The sequence below is a fragment of the Chroicocephalus ridibundus genome, chromosome 4 (genome assembly GCF_963924245.1).
Source record: "Chroicocephalus ridibundus chromosome 4, bChrRid1.1, whole genome shotgun sequence".
NCBI classification, from domain to species: Eukaryota; Metazoa; Chordata; class Aves; order Charadriiformes; family Laridae; genus Chroicocephalus; species Chroicocephalus ridibundus.
In genome coordinates, this window is record NC_086287.1 from 43,868,104 (window position 1) to 43,892,187 (window position 24,084).

The window sequence follows — 24,084 nt, forward strand, 5'->3', positions numbered from 1 at the left end:
ATAGTGTGGCCACAGCTGTTTTTGTGACATCAGCGTACCTCAATTATCCGTCTCTAATACAGCATGCCTGGAAATTTTTATTTAAAAGTTGACCAAGCCCCAGGAGCAGTTTACTACTTCCAGCGAGCATAGTTGTGCCCTACTGGGCAGAAGGCAGTCAGTGCTTCAGTGGGAGCCAGCAGGTAAGAAACACCCACTTCCCTGTTCTCATGTCTTCATGCAGTTACTCTATTCCCGGGCATCCCATGGTACTTGGCCTTGGTTGCTCTGTAAGGACAGACACTTGATTTTGTGACTAAACCTCAGGAACGGTTGTACAGCGTGCTGTTTCCTGCAGAGGGACACTCAGCAGCAGAACCGCTCTCATGAGGATGCATGACTGGTGCAGTCCCACTGGGCTGGTGGGCTCCTCTCTGTGCGAGCGCTTCAAGCGTGGTACCTCTTCCCTGTGCGCTGCCGCTAGCTGTAGTGCCAGCGGCACTGTGAGAAGAGAGCTCACAGCAAGCTAGGTCAGTGTGTCGGGCCTTCCTTCTGTCAGTCTTCCCTACTGGGAAAAAAAAAAAGGAAATGAGGAAACATGGCGTTACATTACCTTCCTTCTGGGTGCGCAGGTCAGGGGAGCCATGTAAGTGGATTCAGGAAGAAGCTTCAGCTGGTGCCTTGTTTCAAAACAAACACAAAACCCCCCTTTGCTTGGCAAGGCACTGCATCACAGAAACCAAATTTAAGCAGTGACTGGCTTCTTGACTCTTCATATTCCATGCATGTTCCTCACAGGTAAGCAGGAGACCTCATCTTTTATCACAAGCTAGCCTTTATGTTATTTCTCCATCCAGCGTAGTTCCATAGATGAGGAATCTTATCTGGAGCAAAATAACATGTGGCACATTTTCTTGTGTAGAAAATACCATTTATTGTGGATATGAAAATAGCAATCTTGATTAAGAGCAGAGATGCGACAGTAGGTGGTACAATACACTTGGTTTGGTCATCTACTGCTCAGCAGTAACTTACAGGACGTTGGGTTTTGCCCGTTGTAGATTAACAAATTAGATATCTGCTGGGTTTTTATTTCTTCCTTCCAAACAAACCAATGCCGTACAGTAACAGGTACCATAAAACGTTATATTTGCAAAAGAAAACATTTATATAAATAGGCTTTTTAGTATCAATTGAAGATTGTATTAAAAAAAAAGTTACATTAATTCAATACCAATAAAAATAAAACTTAGCTTTGATAGCATATAAAAACGCTTCAAAACAAGCATATATAAATAACTTAATTTGTAAACATAGAAAAAAATCTTATGTATATATAAAAATAAACATCTGATGCACTGTACAATAAGACATTATCCTTCATAGGCACTGGCATCGTTGATCAACAGGAGTCCCCCTAGATGTTTTTCCTACAAAAACTGCTTTATCACTAGTGCCATGTCCAAAATAAAAGGGAAAAAAAGCGAAGCACTGAGCAAATCTTTTGTGGACTGTATGAAGACCTCCCCTACCTCCTCCGGAACTCCACGGAAGCAGCACTGGGGAAACAGCCAATACACCCTGCTGCTCTTTCTGCACATTTTTTTTAGGGCTTTTATGTACTGCCTTGTTCGCTCTTCCTTTCCTGGTTTCCACTAAAAGGGGACTGGGGGGAGCCGTGTGACAGGCTGCAAATCTGGAAATCTGTCTTTTCGCTCAGTTGCAGAAAACTTTGTGACGGGTTGCCCCTTTTTGCTTGAGGAGCTATGGAAGATGCATGACACTTGAAGTGAACCACGCCATCACTCAGTTCGGCAGGCTTTTAAGAAAAGGCTGAGTCTCACCAAAAAAAGAACACTAATAAGATAAGATTGGTGTAGTTTGTAACCATGACCATCTAAAGATAAAACAAAGCAAATTTGTAAGTGAAAGGTTTTGTTGTCTTATCTATTTAGGGGTGGGAGCCTTGGGCTGATATGCCTCAAAACTGCTATTTTCTTAAATATCAATTTAAAATAGCTATTATCTTTTCTTTTAAAACATAGTATATTAGTAACAGGAAGTAACATAGAAGCTGAGAGCCAAAATTACACCTGTGCAAAGATATAGTAAAAGTAGATTTTGGCTCTTGAATTGAAAGGTGGGAAGTGCAGCTAACTTCACTGTATGCTGGGGAAACACATCTTTTACCAAAAGTGACTCTTAAAGCAGCAGATGCTGACTCTGGTAAGGTGGATGCTTGAATACATATTTCTTACTTCACAGATTTAAAGTGCAACAGCTTCTTGAACAACATGGGCTTTTTTGAGCTAAAGAAAGCATATCATAGCATCTTTTTATTGCTTAGATATCTAAAGTGATTCTTTACTGTTGTGCTGAAGGACTAAATGAAGTTATTTAGGTATTCAAGTTGGTTGTGGTTTTGTTTAACTTTAGGAATGTGTGGCCAAACTAGGGAGTGCGTTGAACAAACCTGTAAAGCCTGACAGCAGGATTGTTGGACTCGGCTCAACAGAAATACATGAGGTGATTGAACAGGAAGAGTCTGTACTCACTGCAGTGAGACAGTGGTCACGAACAAAGAAGTGCGCTGAGACTATGACCAGGCGAGATCTTCAACTCTTAATGCATTTGGATAAAAGTGTAGGAGGACTGATGGAAAAAGCTACTCTTATTTGCAGGATTTAAATTCTAGAAACAAGCTGATTACTCAGTACTACTCCCTATTAATGACAAAGTGTCACTGTTTACAACTGTCAGTTTGGTTTCCTTGTTTCAAAGCACCTAATTCTGCAGTGCAGTAAAACTGGGTCCTGAGGTGTGGTGGTTTCCACTGATGCTGCATAGTGTAGTGGCAATCGGAAATACCTTATACTGGCTGCAAGTGGTCAGCCAATTACATGAGAAAAATCTGTCCAAGGTGCAGGATGACAGTGGATAGTGTGCTGGTTTAACTTCCCTCCTCAAGGGGAAGCGCAGCCAGCTAGCTAAGTAAGTTAAATGATTTATCTAATCTACGCTGTTAGGAATTCTGCATTTGATACTTCGCTCGACATTAGAAAGTGGCTTTGCAGCTCTACTCAAGAGCTTGTAAAACGTCTCAAGCCGTTCACCTACTGTTTCCAGTTTGTAGTGCATTTCATTGCTTCCATTGCCTTTTTCTCACTGCTGCGTAAACTTTCTTAAAGAAAGAAGGTTGATCTTTGAAGCTCCTTGGAAACAGAAATTAAATAATACACTTCTGCATGTAAGAGGCTGGCTATAGTAAAGCAAAGTCTCTTCCTCTGCTCTTTGTAGAGACAGCATTCCTTCCTGCCCTGCCATGGAGGTTTTCCACAGCTGTCTCCAGGAGGACGGGTTCCCCATAAAACTTGCTGGGTTTCTTCTGAGCAGCGTTGGCTAAAATAAATGATCCTTTTTTCTAACTATACTTTTGTATAGTCCAACATTAGCATTAGGCTCCTCAAGTGAGGCTTGATTGTGACTTGTCTTGTGAGCCAGCATTTTACATTACCCTTACAGATGCTTGTGTCTCTTCGTGAGCTTTCAGCTGCTGTTAAGTGTCCAGTTTTGTACCAAACACTAACTAGCCAGAAAGTGCGCCAGTCGAGCGATCACCAGCGGCTGTCGCTTAGCAATGGAACTCAGGAGCCTTGCAGGGATAGCTGGGGCACCGAGATCCACCTGCAGGAATTAGAAGAAAGGCTGCACGTTGGGGTCTGTACCTGGTTTGAACAAAACAGGTCTCCAGCCTGGAATAGTTCCAATGGTGCAAGCGTAAGCAAGCATGAAAGCAGTTTACAGCCAAGTGCTTTCATTACTCTGTGGTTTGTATCTTCTCCTTCCCAATACTCCATAGACTTTCAAAGCTTTGCTACTGGATGTTACTTTCAGCAGGTGTGACCCACACTGCTTCTGAGTTTGAGTTTGCATTAAACAGTACTCGTTTGAGACAGATACAGCGTTACCGACAATGTATACGCATATACTAAAGTGCAGTATAAAGTGCATATACAATTTTAAAATGCGTATACATTACACACATGCATTGTAAAATGGGTATACTAATTACTGTAATTTAAAGATAACATTTTTAAAATTTTGTCTTAAAAACATGTTTTATATAGATAAGTTTAAAGGACTAGTGCCATTTAGCTCTGAGGTGAGCACTTTAAATTATACCACTTGGTACCACTATCTGGAAGAGAGCCTGCTTTTCAGATGAGTCTGTAATAAATACACGGCAGGATTTTCTTATTCTTAACTGGAATCCTAATCTTGATTTCTCTTCTAAGTGTGACTTCTCTATTAAGTGTGAAGAACTACTGGCTTCAGTTAGAAAAAGGTAACAACAACTATTTCCATGCATTTTGGAAATAATATAACCTGAGGTGGACTTCCTTCAGCAAGATAAAAATGTGAACGAGACTCTCCACACGTGAGAAAGCAACATACACTAAAATTGCTAATAAACCTTTACAGAAGAGTCTTGGTACCCGAGGGAGCTGCTTTAGATGCTGTAAAAACTCGGGATCAGGCGCTTAAGCACAATGCTAATAAGATTCTCTCTGCATTACTGTACATCATGCTAGATAACAGTGCAAAGTAGAGGTGACTCTTATGGCCACTTCATAAACTTTGTGGAGCATGGCATAAGGATTACATTTTTTTGTTACTTACCAGCTCTTCAGCACTCTGATATTTAATGGTTTTTTGCATTCACAGTTGGACATCACAGTTGCCAGACTCTTTTCTTTGGTTCCCAGTAACAGGATGAGGGGCAACAGGCACAAGTTAGAACATAGGAAGTTCCATTCAAATACATGGAAAAACTTCTTTACAGTGAGGGTGCCAGAGCACTGGAACAGGCTGCCCAGGGAGGTTGTGGAGTCCCCTTCTCTGGAGACTTTCAAGACCCGCCTGGATGCAGTCCTGAGTAATGTGCTCTGGGCAATCCTGCTCTAGCAGGGGAGTTGGACTAGATGATCTCTAGAGGTCCCTTCCAACTCTGAAGTTTCTGTGATTCTGTGACATACAGCAAAATCTTACCTGTGCCATGTAAATAACTCTGGTGATATCTCTTCCGTTCACTACATCAGGTTCCAGTATCCAAGCACTTGGCAAAATCTCCCCTCTCACCACTTCTTTACAAGGGTGAGGCATGGATGCATCGTAGACAGACTGAATAGCCAAGACAGACAAGTTCTCCTGCATGCAACAAAGTGTAAAAATGACAATTTGAAAAATTTCCTATGCATAGAGGAAGGTTTTCTTTGTCTTTCTTACTTAAAAGAGCTATTTTAATAAGAAATAATAGTTCTCATGTTATTTATTAAATAATTTTTTGTCATAATCTTGCATGTTTGTAACCGGGATATACTGTGTAACACTTGTATTACTGCCTAATGGGGCTTCGTTGACAATTGTCATTCACAAGAGGGTTTTATACATAATCCACTTGTGTCATATCAGCATGGCTTTTCTTCCTCTTACACTGTCACTCCTGGAAATATGAGCATGGACTTTCCTTCTTTCTCGCCTTTGTCCTTGCATCATGAGTTCAGAACAAGCATTCCTCTATGCTTCAGAGAAAACGTTCACTTTACCTCTTTGGCTTCTACGGTAATGCAGCAGAAATCCCGGGGCTGCTTTAGGTAACATAGGGAGGTATCAGTCACTAAATATACTGTGGAAAAAAAACACCCAAGAACCAAAAAAAAAAAAAAAGGGGGAATTAGACTTTGACAACTTTAACTTGTCACTATTTTCCCTCACCCCTTAAATGCACATGCAATATTTTATTTTGACTTTTTGTTGCCTAAGAGCAGAGCTCTAGTTACTATGCTATCATGTGCCACTAAGATGCTTTTTCAAGCCACTTACTTAAGATTTATTTTGACTTTCAAACTCTCTAGCTCTACTAGTGTCTCTAGTTGTACTTCTGCAGCAAGATCTGTTTAATACTATCCTTACTTTGGAAAAATCTTGCAAATATTAAAAAATGAAATTGTTTATTCAAACCTGAAGAAATGAAGTAAGATGCTTCTAAATTTCTTCCTGGCTGCCAACCTGAGCCGAGAGTACACAACGGTAATGGTGGGCAGGGGTTTGTGTTGATACTCACCCAGCTGAATATGGCTGGTCACCTTCTTGTGGATTCGCGCTGTGTTGATCGTTCTGTCGTACAGGTGCCTTTTGCCAGGATCCCTCACTAGTCCCCACACACAGGGAAGAGGTCTCTCTATCACTCCTGCTCCCAGAAACCCGTGCCTTGTTGCTGAAGGGAAGACTTTGTAGTAAACCATCACCTCTTTTTCTGTACATTGATATCTGTCAAAGACAAATGAAAGGTGTTTACACACAGGAGGACCAAGTACATAAAAAGGCCTCCCATTATAAAGACCTGCCATAAGCTTACTTCCAACCAGCTGCTGCTTGGCATGTGTAGAGATTCCTCAGGTTATGAGAGCATGCTGCCATTACCTTAGAAAACAGTGACAAAGGTACAGGTAAGAGAAAGTTGTATAAACCGTAATAACTATAAAGCTGTGTTCAGCTTTTACATGCTGCTGCACTATCTTCTACTCAAACTAGTAAGCTGGCTTTACCAGAAACGGTTTTACGGTGCTACTAATCCTTAGGGAGTCTTAATAGCCAGACTGACCTGCCTGTCTCATTCTCTGCTGAAGGAGGAGATATATGTAAATAGATATATATGAGCCTAAGCCCGTATATTAACCTAAACTATTGTGAGAAAATGGGAGATGGGAAGAGCTTGTAGCTACAGATGATGTTGAAGTGATTCTACCTGATCTGAAATCGGTATGTTTTCCTTCTAACTACACACACATCTTGTCACATAAAACTTGCACTGTAGGAATTCTTGGATGCTAGAGGAGTTGAGCAGTTTCGCCAGTTTCACTCAAACATGTAGGCTAGCATGCAGCAGTCTCTTCTGAACCTCAGTGCTGCAGCTTGGCTCACCTTCCCCCACCATTTAAAATTTCTCAGCGTGTCTCTCTGTAGGTGACAGTTCTAGGTAACTATGGGTAGTGCAGAACAAAAAAGGCTTGTCCCACCCATTTTCGCTACAAATTCCAGTAGGAGGTACAGGAATAAGTGAAAACTCTGCTTCTTTACTTACCTCAGTGGTAGCATTAGCCAAGATATGCTTGGATAAATCTTGGTATCCTTTTGTTGAAGAGGAGCTGACAGAAATAGTTAATCCATGAGTGAACCTGCAGCTGATGCTACTAGAAGGGAGGGGTGGCTGAATTCTGCTGGCTTCTGCAGGAAACAAAAAAAAGCTGTAGGGGAATGAAAAAATAAAAAGGAAACCCACCACTATTCAGCAGTCGTAGGGACTTACACCCTCCCTCGGAGCACCCAGTCCCCCTGATCCTGATGAAGAGACGAAGGAGAGAACGTCCCTTGTCTAGACGATCTCTGTATTGGTAATTACACTGCAGTTACATTTTGCATTACTCAAGTTTAATGGTTATTACCACGTATAAGCTAATAAAATAACCTACAGAAGAACAGGCAACATCAGTCTTGAGGATAAAAATAAGAGCGTGCATGTACAAGCCTATATTTTTTGCAGCTTTAGCCCCCCCCGCATGCTTCCTTGGTTCATTCAAAGCATTATCCTCACATCTCTCAGAACACTGTACTTTGATGTTACCACGTCAAAAGACCAACTTCAGAGGGACCAAATCACCATTTTTCAAGAAATTCTAAGCAAGCTAATGGTAGGGACATCCTCAAAATACCTAGACTCAAATAAGATTTTGATTTGCATAAATGACAAATTTCATTAGGTTTTTGAATACAACTCAAACATAAGCCAACATATGTTTTACGTACCAGACGTTGAATCCTTCTGTAGTTGCTCTAACACATAAAGCTGACTATTTCTAACAGCTGAACGACCTCGTGTGTCTCTTGAAAACAAAGCATTTCCAGAAGAAACCTGATTTAAGAAAGAGCAGAAGCGGGAGCTTTTGCTGTGAACTGTGAAAAATAAATTCTGTTACACAGCAAGTGGATTATTTGTAGCAAATCTGTCTTACAAGGTTGGAAGCTTCTCTTTATGAAACGGTAACTCCTTTGCCTTTCCCCTTGTTATGAAATTATACGTTGATTCCGGAAATAAAGCAAACCAAGTGTGAGGAGCTTGCACAGGTGCATACACCAAAAAGTAACTTCAGGAAAGTTTATGTTCACACACACAAACTCTGAAGTCAATGTATGCATCATCATACCATCAGATTCTGGCTTATCACAAGAAAAGGCTTCCTGTTTCTAAACCATTTGACAGATGGCGGCATTACTGATAGTAACACTATCTGGTTTTTATTTATGAGTTTAAAAGAATAACACCACTCAGAAAAATAAGTGTCACTGTCCTTTGCAATTACATGGTAACGCTCCCTCCACCCCATGTCACCCCTCTGTGTCCTAGTGACACAAACGTGTCCTGCTTGAGAGCTGTGACAGAATACGAACCATCTCAAAAAGGGTGTCTGTTCCCACATTATCCCTCTGTTGTCGAAGTGCCGGGAGACATCAGTCTCACAGGCCAGTTTCTCACCTGTCCTTCCTGGCTGCTGAGGTGACTCGCAGTACAGGTAGCGGTGTTACTGCTGTTGTAGCCAGAGGTTGGGCCAGAGGAGAGGCTGAGGCTGGAGTCTGTACATAAAGTGCTTGTACTTGCAAGAGTCTTCAGCCTTGCTTCTTCCTGTAACAGGTATCACAGTGTTACAAACAGAAATGCCACACAAACCATCATCTTCCACAACAGCTAGCCAAATCTCTAATCACTGAAAAATGAAAGAGGAATAATCTACCCAAGTCCAATGTCTTTCAAGGAGCTTTGACAGGACAAAAGCTGTTGCCATACAGAAAGTATTAAATAAGCAGGGTCACTGAAAGATTAAGATTGCATAAGTCATAGAGCAAATCACGTTGTAAAACCTGGCAGTCTGGGAAAATGCAGCTTCTGCTGTTGTTCTTCACATACGAGAGTCCAGGCTATGAAACCAATGCTAGGATGTTTTTAAGGGGGAAAAGAAGTTTAGAAAAGATCTTTTTTCACTCCCATGTGTTGCTTTTTGCCTACCTCTCGAGTAGCCCCTGACTTAACTTGCTGGCCAAATGTAGTTGTTAAAGACTGAAGATTTTACTTCAACCAATGCAACTCCTCAATGACAGCCCAGAAGATGAAATAAAAATTACATAATAAGAAAATACTGAGAACTTCAAGATGACTTATACTTTCGAGGGCAGTTTTAAGTTTGGTCTTCCAACTCAGGTGATGTATGTCTACATTTCACAAGAAAAATAAGGCAGTAGATGTGGTAAGATCCAGTCATCCAGTGGAGGTGCCTGAATTTGAAGTGCCTTAAAGGGCACAGAGCAACGAAATGAGCGTTCACCACATTTTGTGCCAGGTACACAGGTAGGAGGAGAGGAATTCTGCAGCTACGACTGGAGCTGCATGTCAGGCAGCGACAAAGGTTACTGTGTAAAAGTAGAGCCAGGAACTGGGCAGAACAGACGCACCCTAACGAGGTATCGTCCTTGCTTCTGGGAGAAAAATGCACACGCTTGGACTGGGCAAGATGGGTAACAAAGTGCAGAAGAAAAACAAAAGTAGAGGACAAATACACACAGAGAGGACAATATGAAAAGAGAAACAGAAAAAAAGAAAATTAATATAGGTCCTTGTGTTTAAGCACATACTGAAATAAATTCAGTTTACCTCAGCAACTGTTCCCTAGACTGGGCAGATGCCCCACAGGACGGCTGTGTAAGCTTGATCCAATAAGAAAACATTAGGTGTTTCTTGTACATAAAATGTGGCTTCAGAAAGATGCAGTTCAGAAGCATAAACAGTATCAGTTCAGTACTACTGAGATTTTTTTAGGCATAAATTTGCATTTAATTCTCTGCTTTTTTTCTACACTGATGTGTATCAAACAGGAGAACTACTTAGCCATGGAAAGGTTTCTCTGAAAAAATGCTTTGATGTGAAAAACGCAGAACAGTTTCCTCTGCAATGCTCACCTTCTGCAACTGAGAAAATATTTGCTCCCGTATACGCCTTTTTTCTTGCTCAGCTCTCTCCCGAAGCTTGTCCCTAGCTCGTGCAATTTCAGTTTTGGTTTCCTCTCGTGCTCTCTGGTAGTCTCGGAGCAACAGTTCAATGTCTGAAGGATGCTGAATGCTTCTTCTTTTTGGTTCTTGAACTCTGTAAGTGAGGGAAAACATAATTACTTGAAACCGGGTCACCTGAAAAAATACCATAATTTGCCAGAAAAGCAATTAAAACACACCACATTAGCCTCCCAAAAGTTTCTCTTTGCTCACTAAAGGCTGCATGGACCTCAACCTTGGAAAATTATGCAGATTGCAAGTCCAGTTTACCACTGAGATTACTCCAACAACTGCACTGGTTTCTAAGTCAGCTCTCCGTATGATCTAAGGTTACTGCTTTGGCATATCGCATGCAAAATAATTGTGTTGGGAAAATAACTGTCTCCTGACAAAGGAAGCAAAAGTCATTTAGGGGATATGGTGGGGGATGAGACATTCAAATTCTAAATGGTGCAGGGTTTTAGAACTTTTTTGATATTTAATGTGAAATTTAACTATTTCTTGTAGCTTTTAAGTGAGTGAAAGAATAAGAAAACAGATTGGTCTATAATGGCTCAAGTCTAAATACTTGGCTGTCCCCATACATCATACACATAAAATAAGTTAGACATTTGTTATGGACTGAAATAAACTAGACGGAAGATTTTAATGAATGTTTTCTAAAATCAGGCACATGTTTTTTCTGAAAGCACTTTCTATCCCAAAGTTTAACACTTCTGCATTGAGAAGAATTCTTCTGCCACAGAAGTCTCGGATGTCGGTAAGAACTATTAATGTGCACCCACTGTGAACACTAGTAATGTCCATCAGGGCAAAAGAGAGGTTTCTAATGCCCTACCTGGTATTTTCCACCACATCTTTTCTCAGTTGTTGCAGATATTCTCGGCGTCTGCTGGGGAGATCTAGATCCCTCTGACTTGCATCCAGCGTCTGCAACAGACTCAAATGCTTTTGAGGACTCAGACTTCGGCTTCTTTGGTACCTTTGCAGCCTCTTTTCTCTTTCCTTCCTCAAAGTTTCAATAGTCTTCATGTGTCTGTCAGGGAAACATGATTACACTGACAAAATGCACCCTGCAAAGTCACATTTTCTGATTTTTTAAAACACTTAAATATTTGTTAGCTTTGTAATGTAAAATTTGTAGGAATATAATACCATACACCGCCCTTGCAAATACCGCTTTGGCCATATGCTGACAGATGATGTAGAAATTCTAAAACTCCACTGCTTTTATAATAGTGGGAAATGCATAAGAGGGTCTTGGTTACTGCTTGTAATGGCTGAGAGGTAAATTGAGGGCAGAGACTAACGTAGCTACTCCTAAATTTTTTTAGTTACGACAGCTTCCCAAACTGAGTTCCAGAATCCAATTGCAAGAATCTAGGATCTTGATTTTTTCGTAACCTATTTCGTATATTTATGGGGTTTTAAAATTTGTTTTTGCATATTCATGCAGCAGCATTTATTCACAGAAGCATGAATGAGATATGAGATTCCCATATCAATTGTTTTTACATTGCAATAAACTAATGAAATCAGATCACCAGATACACACGATCGCTCTCATAGCTGCTAGAAATGTTAAGAGTGGGGTGACACTAGGTTTGAATTACACCGAATCTTATACTTTCCCCTGTTTTCTTGAAGTAACCGCAAAATTTTGTCTTAAATGCATTACTTTGCTGTATACAAAATAAGCTTAATACTATATATTTCTTCACGTATAGTTCACTCAGTGCGACTAAGCTATTAAATGCTCATTACTAAATGTTATTTATGCTGCACGAAGCGTACATGAAGTGCATACAAAATACTCAATACAAGACTACTATAAGTAATTTACCTTTCATAAAGTTGCTGCTTCACTGGAATCGCCACCAGGTCCTCTGCAGTTCCGCTCTGAAGGACCCTCAGCAGGGCGTCCGTTTCCCCGATGCCGTAATTGAGCTTTGCTTCGGTCAGTTCCACAGTAAGGGGATGCTGATGCAGATCCAGGTGAATGCCAGACATGATCTGAGCACGCTCTCTCTGAAGTCTCTCGATCTCTCTGCTCCTGCTATCAGAAAGCTGGGATCTGCCTTCCATTTCTGTTGCTCGTGTGCTTCTAGCTGTCTTTTCTGCCTGACTTCGTAAATCGGTCACGCTGCCGCTCAAGCTGAGTAATGAAGGAGAAGGGCTGCCCTTAACACCACACCAGTTGCTAAATTTATTGTGTATGGGTAAGTCACGGAGACTGTAGCTCCGAGGCCTGTAAGGCTTTGCAAAAGTAGTATTTCTGTTGAGAGGAATTTCGGTGTCACATTCACTTTCCGTGACAGAATCTGTATTGTCGTCCTGGAAGGAAGTTTGCACATCGCTCACATCAGAGAGCAGGGGAGGGCAGCTATTTTCATTTTTCCAGAAGAAATCGTGAAATTGTAGAGAAGATGCTTCTACCAGAGGTTCTGAGGACACGCCATCATTTGTCTTACTTGAACAAGTGGCACTAATTTTTTGATTAAAAAGTAACTCAGCATTTGGAGGTGAGTAGTTATGAATCAAAGCAGTATCAGAATTACCAGCATATTTTTTGTGTCCAATTCCAGCTGAAGAACCTCTTCCTCCCCTTGTGACATACATACAACGAAGTGAACGTGCCAGTGGACTGCGGTCTCCAAGATCACCTGTTAAAACTTCCCTGTGGCCCGACACCTCCAACATACTACTAGAGTGATACAGTCGTTTTGCACAAATGGTAGTGTGGGTGTCAACCGTGAGTCTATGCTGTTGTTCCAAGCTTTTTGAACTATCCTGTCCTAAAAGCTCTTTGGCTGCTTTCTTATCTGTGAAACTTCCAGATTTCTTTCTTATGCCCTTATTGCTTTTAGAAGAGCTCGATTCACTGTCTGTCTGTGAAAAATTGTCCACGTGAGGTTGCACACTGGACTGCGGGCCTGCCCTTGGCTGTCTCTGGTTGTGAAAGGGACTTGAAACGTCACTGGAATATCCAAGAGGGCAGTCAGACTTGCTAAAAGCAGTTTGCCTGCTGGGACTAGCACTAAGGGTAAGAATGGGGGAAGAGGCCCTATCGACTAGCAGGGTGTTTTTGTAACAAAATTTTCTTTCTGCTGGAACCTCTAGTTCACTGACACTTGTTTTCTCCTGGGCATAAGATGCTGGAGATTGAGAGGTGCTATTAGTAGGGCTGCTAACTACAGTGCATGAAGAACCATCTTGCCCTGAACTCAGTGAAGATGACGTGACAGATGAAACTCTGGTATTAGGAAAAGCAACATTCTGCGGCGCATTTAATGACGTTTTTTGAAAATTTAAGACAGGAGCGGAGGTTCTGGGTAAGAGAGGGAGACGCATAAAGGAGTCTTGCAAAATGCTATCAAGGCTGTCATGGAAGTCAGGATCACCCAGATTTCTCATCCCTGTTCGTTCTTGTGTTCTTTCTTCAAAAGGAAGTGTTTCCTCTTTCCTTTTGGGAATCTTACCTACTGCATCTGCACCTATCCCTTTCCAATCAACGTTTACTGCCTGAGCTGCCCTCAATTCATTTTCCATTTTTGCCTCCACTTGTTTTTCTTCCTGTTTGCTTTGAGGTTCTTCCAAAGTCTCAGTCTGAGTGCCTACATCTGCTGTAGTCTGAGTGCAGCTATCTGATCTCGTAGCCTTTACAGCCTCTTCAGTTCCTCTTTGGTTGATTTTGGCATTCTGCTCATTGTCTATAACACTCTGCTGAGAGAGGTTTCCCAACAGCTCAGAAGTGTTCTGAAGAAGCTGTGACAGATGCATGGACAGGTTCTGCATACTTGTCCAGGAAGGTTGATGAAATAGATCTCTGTTTGTTTCCTGCTTTCTTGCAGAAACATCCGTATAGCTTCTTTGATGTCTTCTCTGCCTCTTATACCTTCCTGTAATTGCTGTTTGTGTTCCCTGCTCACATGTAATCCCTGGTAGTTTTTTGGAAGACCTTTCAGACTCAGAAGGATATAATAGTACAATTTCATCAACCTGCACTGAAGAGTTACCAGGTTGTGCAGAAGGATTCTCAAATTCAGCAGTGTTATTTTCTAGATTAGTTTCCAATGTTTCACTGGATACGTTGCTATACTGCTTGGTACTGTCACTTGAGTATGCAGATTGAAAGTTTTGTCTGACATTGTCCCATCTTTGAAGACCTTCAATGCTGCTTAAAGTGCTTGATAAAACCTTTGCTGTAGCATACGAACTGAGATGAGAATGAAATGGAGAATTTTGAGAATTCAATCCATTGTCTACACTGGAACATCTCATAACTTTACGATTTTCCAAGTTTACAGGAATTTGATTACAAGAGACATCGCTTGCACTTCCAAAAATATACTGTTTCCAGCCATTCTTGCATGATCCATCTTGTTGCCATGGATGAATATATGGGTTGATATCACTTGAACTAAAGTGCATTGTATCTTTATTGTCGTGAAAAAATAAATCTGTTTCTGGCTGGTATCTTGCTTCTTCAACTTTCCCTTCACTACACTGAGTTACAGAACTACTCTTTGAATAGACAGTTGCTTCTGCACCCACAGAACTGTGAGCTGTGTGCAGTAAGGATGATGGAGATTGAGTAGTACAGTCTTTTAAAGACTGGCTGCTTTGGGTTCTTGCTGCAAAATTTTGTAAATTTTTGGGATCACAGTTTGCAAGCTTCTTCATTTGTGCCATTCTTTGCTGAAATCTGGGTTTAGATTTAACCTGTAGGAAGTTCTTCGATTCCTGCTTTGAAAATCTTTCAATGCTGTGAAGATCATCTTCAGTTGGCGATGGAGGCTCTACACTCATATTTAAATCTTGTAGTGATTTAGATGCAGAATATAACAAAGGATCTGCCTTGGATGAAGCTTCCAAAGTATATTCTGTATCAGAGAAGACAGCAATAGCTGGGGCTGACAGCCTGTGACTTTGTAAATAAGGTCTCTGTTCACTTTCTTTACAGCTCTTTGTATTCCGTGTAGTAGAATATGATCTTTTGTTCCTAAATTGCACTACTTTGGATTCTTGAGGAGGCAAATCATGGTTTTCTGGCAGAAACTTTGTGGAGGTACTTTCATTATTCATTACAGAAAACTTTAGTCTTTCTGATTTTAGAGTCTTATTCCTTATTATAGCATCTCCTGTTGTTGAACAATCGTCTGCCTCATCATCATCATCAGGGCAATCAATGCTTGAACCTGTAGTATTGAAAAGTAAAATCTCTTTTCTACCACCTGTATTTGTTCTACCTGACACCTGTTCTATCTGTTCATCTGTAGGCACATACTGACAATTACCTTGCAGATCTGCAGGTTTTTTTTCAAAACCCAAACCAGTGTGATACAGTCGCCTGGGATCAGTGCTTCTGCTGTATGTGGGATATGTTGGACTAAATGGATTGCAGGTGTGTTCAGGATCCACACCAACACCTCCTGGATACAGATTTTCCAACACCGTAACTTCTGAGCCTATTAATTCTCTTGCAGAATTTGAGGATACGTTAGTTTGCTTTTCAACAGGTTCTCTACTTAATGTTTTTCTCTGCTCTGTCTTTACTGCAGAATGTTCAGCCTCAGTATTTGAATGTAGTTCTTCCTCATTTCTGTTAAGTATTTTTCTCACTTGTCCCTCTTTAACAAGAATTGCCCTTCCAGTATCCCAAAACGATAATGATGGTAATAAAAGAGAATTATCATTTAGTACTTTTTCTATGTATTCTGTGCAAGCTTCTTGTGGTGGAACTTTACCCCAGTGGTGCTGATCAACTTTTATGTCATTGTCAAATTTTTCAGGATTACTTCCATATACGGTTTCCCTATCTACGGCAGAATTTTTATATGAAGTAGAGTCTGTGTCTGATACTGGACAATGCCTGTTTTCTTTTGCAAGAGAAAGTAAAATACTTCCTGAAGCACGTATCGGCTCATCGAATACCACAGCCTTATCAGACTGAGTGTCTTGTATTTGCAAAGCAGCAAATGGAGTATGTTTCAACATATCTGTATGTGAAATATTGTATGTACTGGTTTCACCATGGCCTATATCTGCAGTTAAAGAAGATTCTGAAAATGGCGTTAAGGATGGATGATTAACACATGTAAATGCTTGGGGAAAATCTTCTTTTACAGAGCACACATCTGCAGAACTGGAGGACATTTGTTCAGTCAAAAACGTGTCTTGAAGTGAGTCCTCAAGCTGATTAAATATTAGAGACTTTGAGTCATCAAGTAAACAAGAAGTGTCAAAAGGACTGAAGTTCTTTGAGCTTTGAAATAGTGTATCAGTTGGAGTATTTTCTGCAAAGTAGGATGGAAGAGACTCTGATTCTTTACTGCCAGTCTGTCCTTGGGTCTGAAAAGTAAGTGAGCCAGATTCTGGTACAGTCACACTAGAAGTGTTGCTATAGTGCTCTGAATACTCAGGAACTTTATTTTCTTTTATGTCATTACAATTCTGGATAGAACCTTGAAGTATTTTCTCCTTTTGATCTGTTCCCGCAACTTTTTCAGGGAGTTTATTATTCTGAGCATATGTGGCCTCTGCAACTGCAGAATTATTTTTCCTTTCAGCTCCTTTTTGAGAAACAACATTAAAAGTTACAGATACACTTAAATCAGTTGATTCACTTTCAAAGTATTTTGTTTCTTCAGAGAGAACAGCATCGTTTTTACCTTTGCCTCCATTGCTGGCAATGAAAACATCTGCAGATGATGCTGGACGATTCTGGAGACCAGGAGAACATTCAGAAGTGCCCGAGGTTCTATTATAATTTAGAAACTCTTTACTATAATGTGGATTTTCCCATGGAGACTTGTTCAGGCCTTCTGAAAGAGTTGAAGCATTCTCAGAAACAGTGCTGCCTGGCTGATCTACACAGCAGTCTTCAGAAGTCCCATGTTGCTGATTTTCTCTGGGCTCACGCTGATATGCAGCTACACCAGGACACTTTGCATTTGTACTGTTTGTTGTGGTAGAGCTTGTGCTTAAAAATTTCTCCTTCTCATCATGCTGCGATAAACTCCCTGAGTGAAATACTTTCTGAGTTGTTTTAATACTGTGAAATGTTTTTTGTGAAGAGATTTCTAGTAAAGAATGCATTTCCTGCCCCTCTATATCTTCCCTCACTTCTTTCTCTGAAGGAGAAAGCAAGTCTGAATTATCCAAGAGCAGTGAATCAGGCACAATGGTACCCTTTTCCTCTTGAACTGTATCTTCTATGGAATTAAGGCAGTCTTTCGATAGCTTATTAACCATTAAATCCACACTGCGTTCTTCATGAGCATTGTTAACATCCTGAATTATATCTTCAGAAGAATCTAATTTTTCCAAGGAAAACGAGTTTCCTTTGGCACCTTGCTGAAGTACAACAATTTCAGACTCAGGACCGCCTGCACCGTAGGAAGTGGAAGATCTGTTCTTATTGACAGGTTGCCCAGATATGGCATAATCAGGTGCATTGTTAAACACAAAGGATTCTTCCTCCTGCCTGTCCTGCGTGGTCCTGGCTTCCAGAAAAGCTACATTCTTACTTTGCATTTTATCAGAAGGATGTGTGTCTTCTCCCACTATTTTGTTGACTGTAACAGGCGTACCAACACAGACTTCACTCTCCATTAATGTTTCATAGTAAGGCAGAATAGCTCCAGTTCCAACACTGCTGTCAGATGGTTTTGTGCATCCTTTCAATGCAGCGGGAACATCTTGAACAAGATGGGAATCATCTCTTATTCCAAGATATAAATGGTGATTTACAGTCTGGCACGGGGAGTCTTTAAGTGAACCTTCTTGTTTTTTTTCAGTAGAAGACTTCAGTGTTGCTGGTGGATTTTGTTGCTTGCTGATATCTTCGTTATTTCTAGAAAAGCTAGTAGACACCCACTGGCTTTCTCTTAGGATTTCATTTAATCTGCTGTCATCATGTGTCACTTGGCAGCTGTCTTTGTCTTCAGGGAACAGCTCATTCAGGTTTTGTAAAATGATCGGTTCTACCTCCTCTGTGTTTTCTACAAACATCTGCTTTTCTGTGTCTGTTTTGGCCATTTGTACTAGATTCATCAAATGCACTTTCTCCTCCTCAACTCTGGAGCCTACTGGATCCAACTGACAAATATCAGGTCTTTTTCTAACGATACTTACATTCAAGTTCTCTGAAGTGCCATGCTCAGGATATCGCGTAGAGCAACTCATATACGTATGGCTGTCCTTTTTAATGTGGGGACTTTTAAATTCTTGTTCAATTCTATATTGCTCAACACCAGTACTATCATCAACTGGATATTCATATGCATCGATATCTTTCATGACTGCATTTCTTGTATCTGTAACAGAGTCCACTGAGCTACCATCTTCACTCATTTCAGTACAATCATGGTATCTTGAATCATCTTCTAACAGTATATTCTGTTCTAGTCCTGAAGCTGTCAGGTATCTTTCAGGGATCCTAAATTGATTTAAAATTTCCTCTTTGTCATCTCTGTCACAATACATCTGATGTAGAGCTGGAGACTCTTCAGTAAATAACACATTTTCATCTGCGTGTATGACTTCTTGCCTTGTAATAATCAGCCCCTCAGTGTTTGTCATGATAATTTGTTCTTCACTCCCAGTCACTTCACATTCATTAACCTTGTCTTCCTGGGGCAAACAGTTTGGTACACAATGCTCAATTAAATTGCTAGAATTTAGTTGTCCTTCATTTTCAGGTTTTGCTAAAATATTTCCTTGCCTACTTGTGATTTGTACCGTCGCAGCTACGTCCTCTGTATTAAACACATTTTCTATTGTTGTGTTCATCTGTAAAAACCCTTCACAAGTATCAAGGAAGCGTGAAGTATTCTGAGTAATATCTGCTGCGTGGGAACACACAGCTGAAGGAGTGGTTTTGGGAGCAACAGAAAGCTCTGGTGAATAAATACCTGTTTCTATTTTCTTGCTTTTTTCTTTTTGGCAAAAGCTGCTTGTTTCAAGTTGGCTGCCAGAATGCATGAGTGCTTTTGATTCCTGAGTGTATTCTACCCCGGTGCTGGCTACCTGCAGTTCATCTTTCTCCATATCTTCATGTGTCAGGCACAGATTTGTATAAAACTCACACTGAACTTCACGAGCTACAACATCAATAGCTTTCTTTGGATTCTGAGACAGACTAATGCCTTTAAAATCCTTTCCACTCTTGTCTTCAGTTGCACTTTGGACATTGGCTACTGAGTAGTCAGGTAAACTTTCAATCTGTCTGGATTTAATTTCCAATGCGTTTTTTTCTAAGTTGATTGCACTATTGATTAATTTTGTTATTTCTTCATCAGTGTTTGCTTTTGTATTCTGATAAGGAACCATAGTTTCCTCTGGATTGGTTTCTGGGTCTGTTAAAGACTTGGATTCCTTATTTATATGTGGACTCTCCTCTTGAGAAACAGTAGCTGATGTATTTGTGTTATATTCAAATACTCTTCCTGACTCTGAGTTTACATCATCTTCAACAAGCAAGATATCCTCTGGGCAATCACTTTCAAAAAAGGCTTCTTTCTCTTCTCTTGATTCAAGTAAAGAGTTGTTCTGTGTTTCTGTTTCCAACAGAATGGCTGCATCAAATTCCACAGAAATGTTGGCTGTCTTACGCGTACTGTTTTTCTGCCCTGTTGATTTTGAAGAGCATGTTGTGCAAAGGCAGCCAGAATGTACATCAGAACAACTTTCTGTGGCACTGACTTCCACAGTAAGATTAGAGGTAGCATCGCAATCTCCTTTCACTACGGTGACATGCTCCAATAGTTTATCATAATTTTCAGTCTCAGATGCACTTTGAAACAGATTAGCTTCTGTTGAAGCTTTGTAAAATATGCTTGAATTGGATTCTGGGAGAAAATCATTTGTAGTCTCACAAATAGCAGCAGGGAAGGACTCAGTGTCTTTCCCATTTACATTCACTATGAGATAACTTACTTCATTTAGCACTAGGTTTTCATATTTGGATGAAAATTCTTTCTGAACTACAGCCTGAGAATTCAAGACATTGCGTTCTTTGCTTTCACTGCTTTCTTCCCTTATGTTATCAATACATAACACAGAATTTTCTGAAATTTGTTGGGATAAGCAACTTGCCCGACTGTCTGCTACAGCACATTCATGGGAATAATTTTTTGAAACAGGTTTGCTTTTGAATTCATAAGGGTTCCGTGAAGATAAGTCTTCATCCTTTGGTTCAAATTCTTCATTATCTCCGAAGGAAGGCCCCTCTGGCACAGTCTCTGCCAAGCTATCTGTGCTTGTTTCCATACAGATAATGTCTTTTTGAGACATCTCTATTGGTGTTGCAGATTGGTCATAACTTGCACTGTGAGCAACAACTAAAGGGTTACATCGATATGTTGTCTTCTGTGACGAAAAATCTGTCTCTGTTGTTATTTCTTCTGCAGATATTTGTTCATAATCGGTTTCTTGCATTGTTTCCAAATTACTCTCCCCAGATCTGAGAAGACCTACTGTAACAGCTGCTTCTGCTCCTTGTTCAGCTGATGGCTGAAGCTCATAACTGCTTACTACAGAGCAGTTCTTACTTGTTAAGTCACTGAGAAAGAAACCTTCAGCACAACATGTTGGGATTTCCCTGCTTGGAAAAAGCTGCCCATGGTTTCCAAATTGGACTTGTTTTGCTGCAGGTGTCTGTGTTGAAGTCATATTATCAGCAAGTCCTGTAGAAGACTCAGCAGCAGGTGCACTGACAGATGCACTTCCACTGCCTGAATCTGTCATACGTGATTTTGTCATCGAGTTATTGTAGTCATCATCGAGGTCGTCTTTTTCAAAAGTTCTGAAGAAATCGTCTTCTAAGTCTGCATCTACACAGGCATTTCTCTGCTCCAAAATGTGCACAGGCAACACGGAAATAAAAGGTGTTTTTTTCAGATTGTGATCTTTTGGCAGCTCTGGATGAGTTGTGGGGAGGGAATCCTGCTCTTTCCTAGGTATCAGTGACAAGCAATCTGTGATGGCGGTGCTTTCCAAACAGCTGAATGTTTGTGTGCATTCAGTGGTAGACCTGTAAGTAGATAATTCATTCAGTTGTTCTTGTTCAGGATGATTTGACCTTGAATGTTCATAATAATCATGCTTTGCTGAAATAGGAACAAAAGAGGAGCTTGGTCCTACTGAGCTAACAAATGAGGACGTTACATCTTGAGATTCCAAGGAAGAATTTTTATTAGAGTTTGTCCACTCCTTAAGAATCTTATTTAATGATCCACTCCCAGAAACTCTGCTTGCAGTTGTTGTTTCAGGTAAAGGTACTTCTGATGTGTCAGAGAAGAAAACTGTGTTTATTTCATTTATATGATGTGATAAATGAGTAATGCTATGTATCTGCTTAGAGCCAGAAACAAAAGAAACTTCAGCAGCTGACTGCTTTAGATCATCTTTCTTCAGCCAAAGCTCTGGTTTGCTCAAAGAGCACGAATGAGCTTCTTGAAATTCCAAATTTTCATGGGAAGAAGGTGCTGTTATTCTGGGGCTGCTGATGTCAACCTTGGAGTCACAGGAAGACCAAGCATCACTAGTAAGCAAAGGATTTCCACTTGCGTAATACAATCTTCTATCAAGAGACCTTTCTTGTTCTACAAAGGAGACTTTTGTCCCCTTCAGCAACTGCTTGCAAGCATTACTAGAAGCAGGCTGTGGTTTAGTGTCCAAATAAAAGGAACTGCTCAGCTTCAGATCATAATTTGTCCCTTCTATATCTCTGTCGCAGGTCGTGGACTCATGGTCTTCCTCAGTCTGTATAGTTGGTGATCTAGGAGTTTGTAACTTCCAGAAAATCTCTGCTGGCACTTCATCAGATGAATCAGATTTGGATTCTTCGACTGGATCTTCTGCTGGCATCTCTTCTCCATCTGCTAAGCTGTCCAGAGAGAAGCTTCTTTCAGGCTTTCCCAGCCTCATATGAGATGCGTATGATGTCACCGAAGATGAAATATGGTGATCAGTTCTGCTTTTGTAAAGCTTAGCTGGCTCATTGTAGGCCTTAGACTTGTGAAATCGGCTTTTATTTTGCTTTTTGGCTTTATTTTCCTTTTCTACCAGAGAGTCTTGTGACATTTGACTGTCATCGCTTTCAGAATCTTCTGGGTTGGCAAGACATTTATTTCTGTCAAAATCTTCTTGTTTCAGTTTCTCTGTGAAAGCTTTTGCATAAGCACAGGAGAGAGAATCTACAGAATAGGAACTGTCGGTATCAGAAATCTCATTTTCATCATCCTCTTGCCAGTTCCCCAGCACATCTGTGGCTGTTTTGGACACTCCAGCACTTAGCAACTCAGCACTGTGCCACTTTTTTTCAACATAAGAGAGTGGTGCCTGTGTGTTCATCTTAGTGAGATTTCCTACTGATGTTGCCACCATCAGAAATTCTTGCTGTTCCACTGATGATTTCTCGTGACTTGGCAAGGCTGAGTTTGTCTCTCTCTTCCAGTTCTTGGCTGTTTGGTTTAGATGCACTGATGGTGGGTTTCCATACACTGTTTTCTTCATTTCTTTAGGAAATTTTTCTGGAGAAGACCTATGGCCTTTTCCATTGATATCCATTCTAGTCTTTTTATTGGATACCTGAGCTCTATTTTGTTCTAGATTGCTACTTACAGGCTGACTTAAATCTCTTAGCACCTTTGCTTTTGTCATTCTTGTCCCTGTAATAAAGGTTTCAGGTTCCTCTTTCTCCTTAAAAAGATCAGGAGAGGGGGCTTTAGAGGTCTGTTTTTGAGATCCAGCTTGCCCTGGGTTGTCATCCAACTTTTTGATTTTTTGATCAGTTTTACTGACGTAAGCCATGATAGCTGAATCATTAGAGTCTTTTTCTGCTCCTTTTTTATTTCCAAATGAAGATGTTTTTTGTTTTTCAGTTAGCTGCCTCTGGACTGAAAAGGAGATCCCTTTTTCATCATTAAGGTCATCACTCCCAGAAACGTCTTTACCTCTTCTGTAAAGATATTCTACAGATGACAACCTCCCTGTTGTATTGCCTTCATAGCATTGATCAATATTTGGTGAGGTAGATAACTTTGAGACAGTCTCCCTCTTCAACAAAAAGCTGTGGAAATAAAGAAGAAATAAAGTCCAATCCTTGTTTGAATGACGTACTTAACACTTCCACATCAGTAATGTCGTGTAGTTAAGAGTAACAATACATGAAGTAATAATCTTAATGCTTTCAAAAGCAAATTCGAGCACAGAATAATTAAATAAAAATTAATTCTGTCATAATAATATATATTATAATAATAATAAATACAGTCACCTAGATATCCTGAAATATGTCCTGCAACACAAAGGAATAGCTCGATGCTATGCAGCATAGCTTGGTATTCAAACTCTGTAGGCTCAAGTAGCTGCAAGCATTAGCTGAAAATGAAGGATGGTTCTAAGTCACAGAAACCCACTTTTAGCTAATTTCTGCCTCCAGGACCATGCTGTGATAGAATCCCTAGCAGCTCAACTTTTCAGCACTGCGTAGAGATTTTTATTTAGCTTGAGAAAGGCTGGCAAACTTAAAAGCACAATCCAGAATCACCCCAATGATACAAATATTCTGAAGGAAGAGTTTGATCCTAACCAAGATAAAATGATGCAGAAATTAGTATTTACCAACAGTTTGAACAAGGTAAGAACAAGAGTTAAGCCAGTTCTGGAAAGCATTCACAAAAAGGTAAAAAGTGCAGAAAGGCTTGAAAGACAAATGTAAAAACCAGTGAGAAAGACCATGTCAAATAGCTAAGCAGGGAGTGCGCTGTACAGATCTGAGGAGAAAGGACAAACAGCTCCAGCATAACAAACAATATAGTAAGTTCACTGATATTGCAAGTTTTGGAATTGTTTCAATACATTGAAAGGCATTCTGGATTATAGGTGGCCACTGAAAACACATTGAATTTGAATTACTTTTGAAAATGCAGAAATATTGGC

The 24,084-nt window shown here is 40.4% G+C and overlaps 1 protein-coding gene across 1 annotated transcript in view; it reads right to left on the reverse strand.

Moving 5' to 3' along the window:
- Positions 1-1,351: 1,351 nt before the first annotated feature.
- The window catches only part of STARD9 (StAR related lipid transfer domain containing 9), a 113,484-nt gene continuing 90,751 nt past the window's right edge, over positions 1,352-24,084 (reverse strand). The window contains exons 24-34 of the mRNA XM_063331549.1: positions 11,981-23,212; positions 10,976-11,173; positions 10,048-10,231; positions 8,573-8,719; positions 7,846-7,951; positions 7,124-7,266; positions 6,398-6,462; positions 6,104-6,309; positions 5,586-5,665; positions 5,029-5,187; positions 1,352-3,663 (exon numbers count right to left, since the gene is read on the reverse strand). Coding sequence (XP_063187619.1) covers positions 3,562-3,663; positions 5,029-5,187; positions 5,586-5,665; positions 6,104-6,309; positions 6,398-6,462; positions 7,124-7,266; positions 7,846-7,951; positions 8,573-8,719; positions 10,048-10,231; positions 10,976-11,173; positions 11,981-23,212 — 12,622 coding nt within the window. The 3' untranslated portion in view covers positions 1,352-3,561. The remainder of the gene's footprint in view (positions 3,664-5,028; positions 5,188-5,585; positions 5,666-6,103; positions 6,310-6,397; positions 6,463-7,123; positions 7,267-7,845; positions 7,952-8,572; positions 8,720-10,047; positions 10,232-10,975; positions 11,174-11,980; positions 23,213-24,084) is intronic.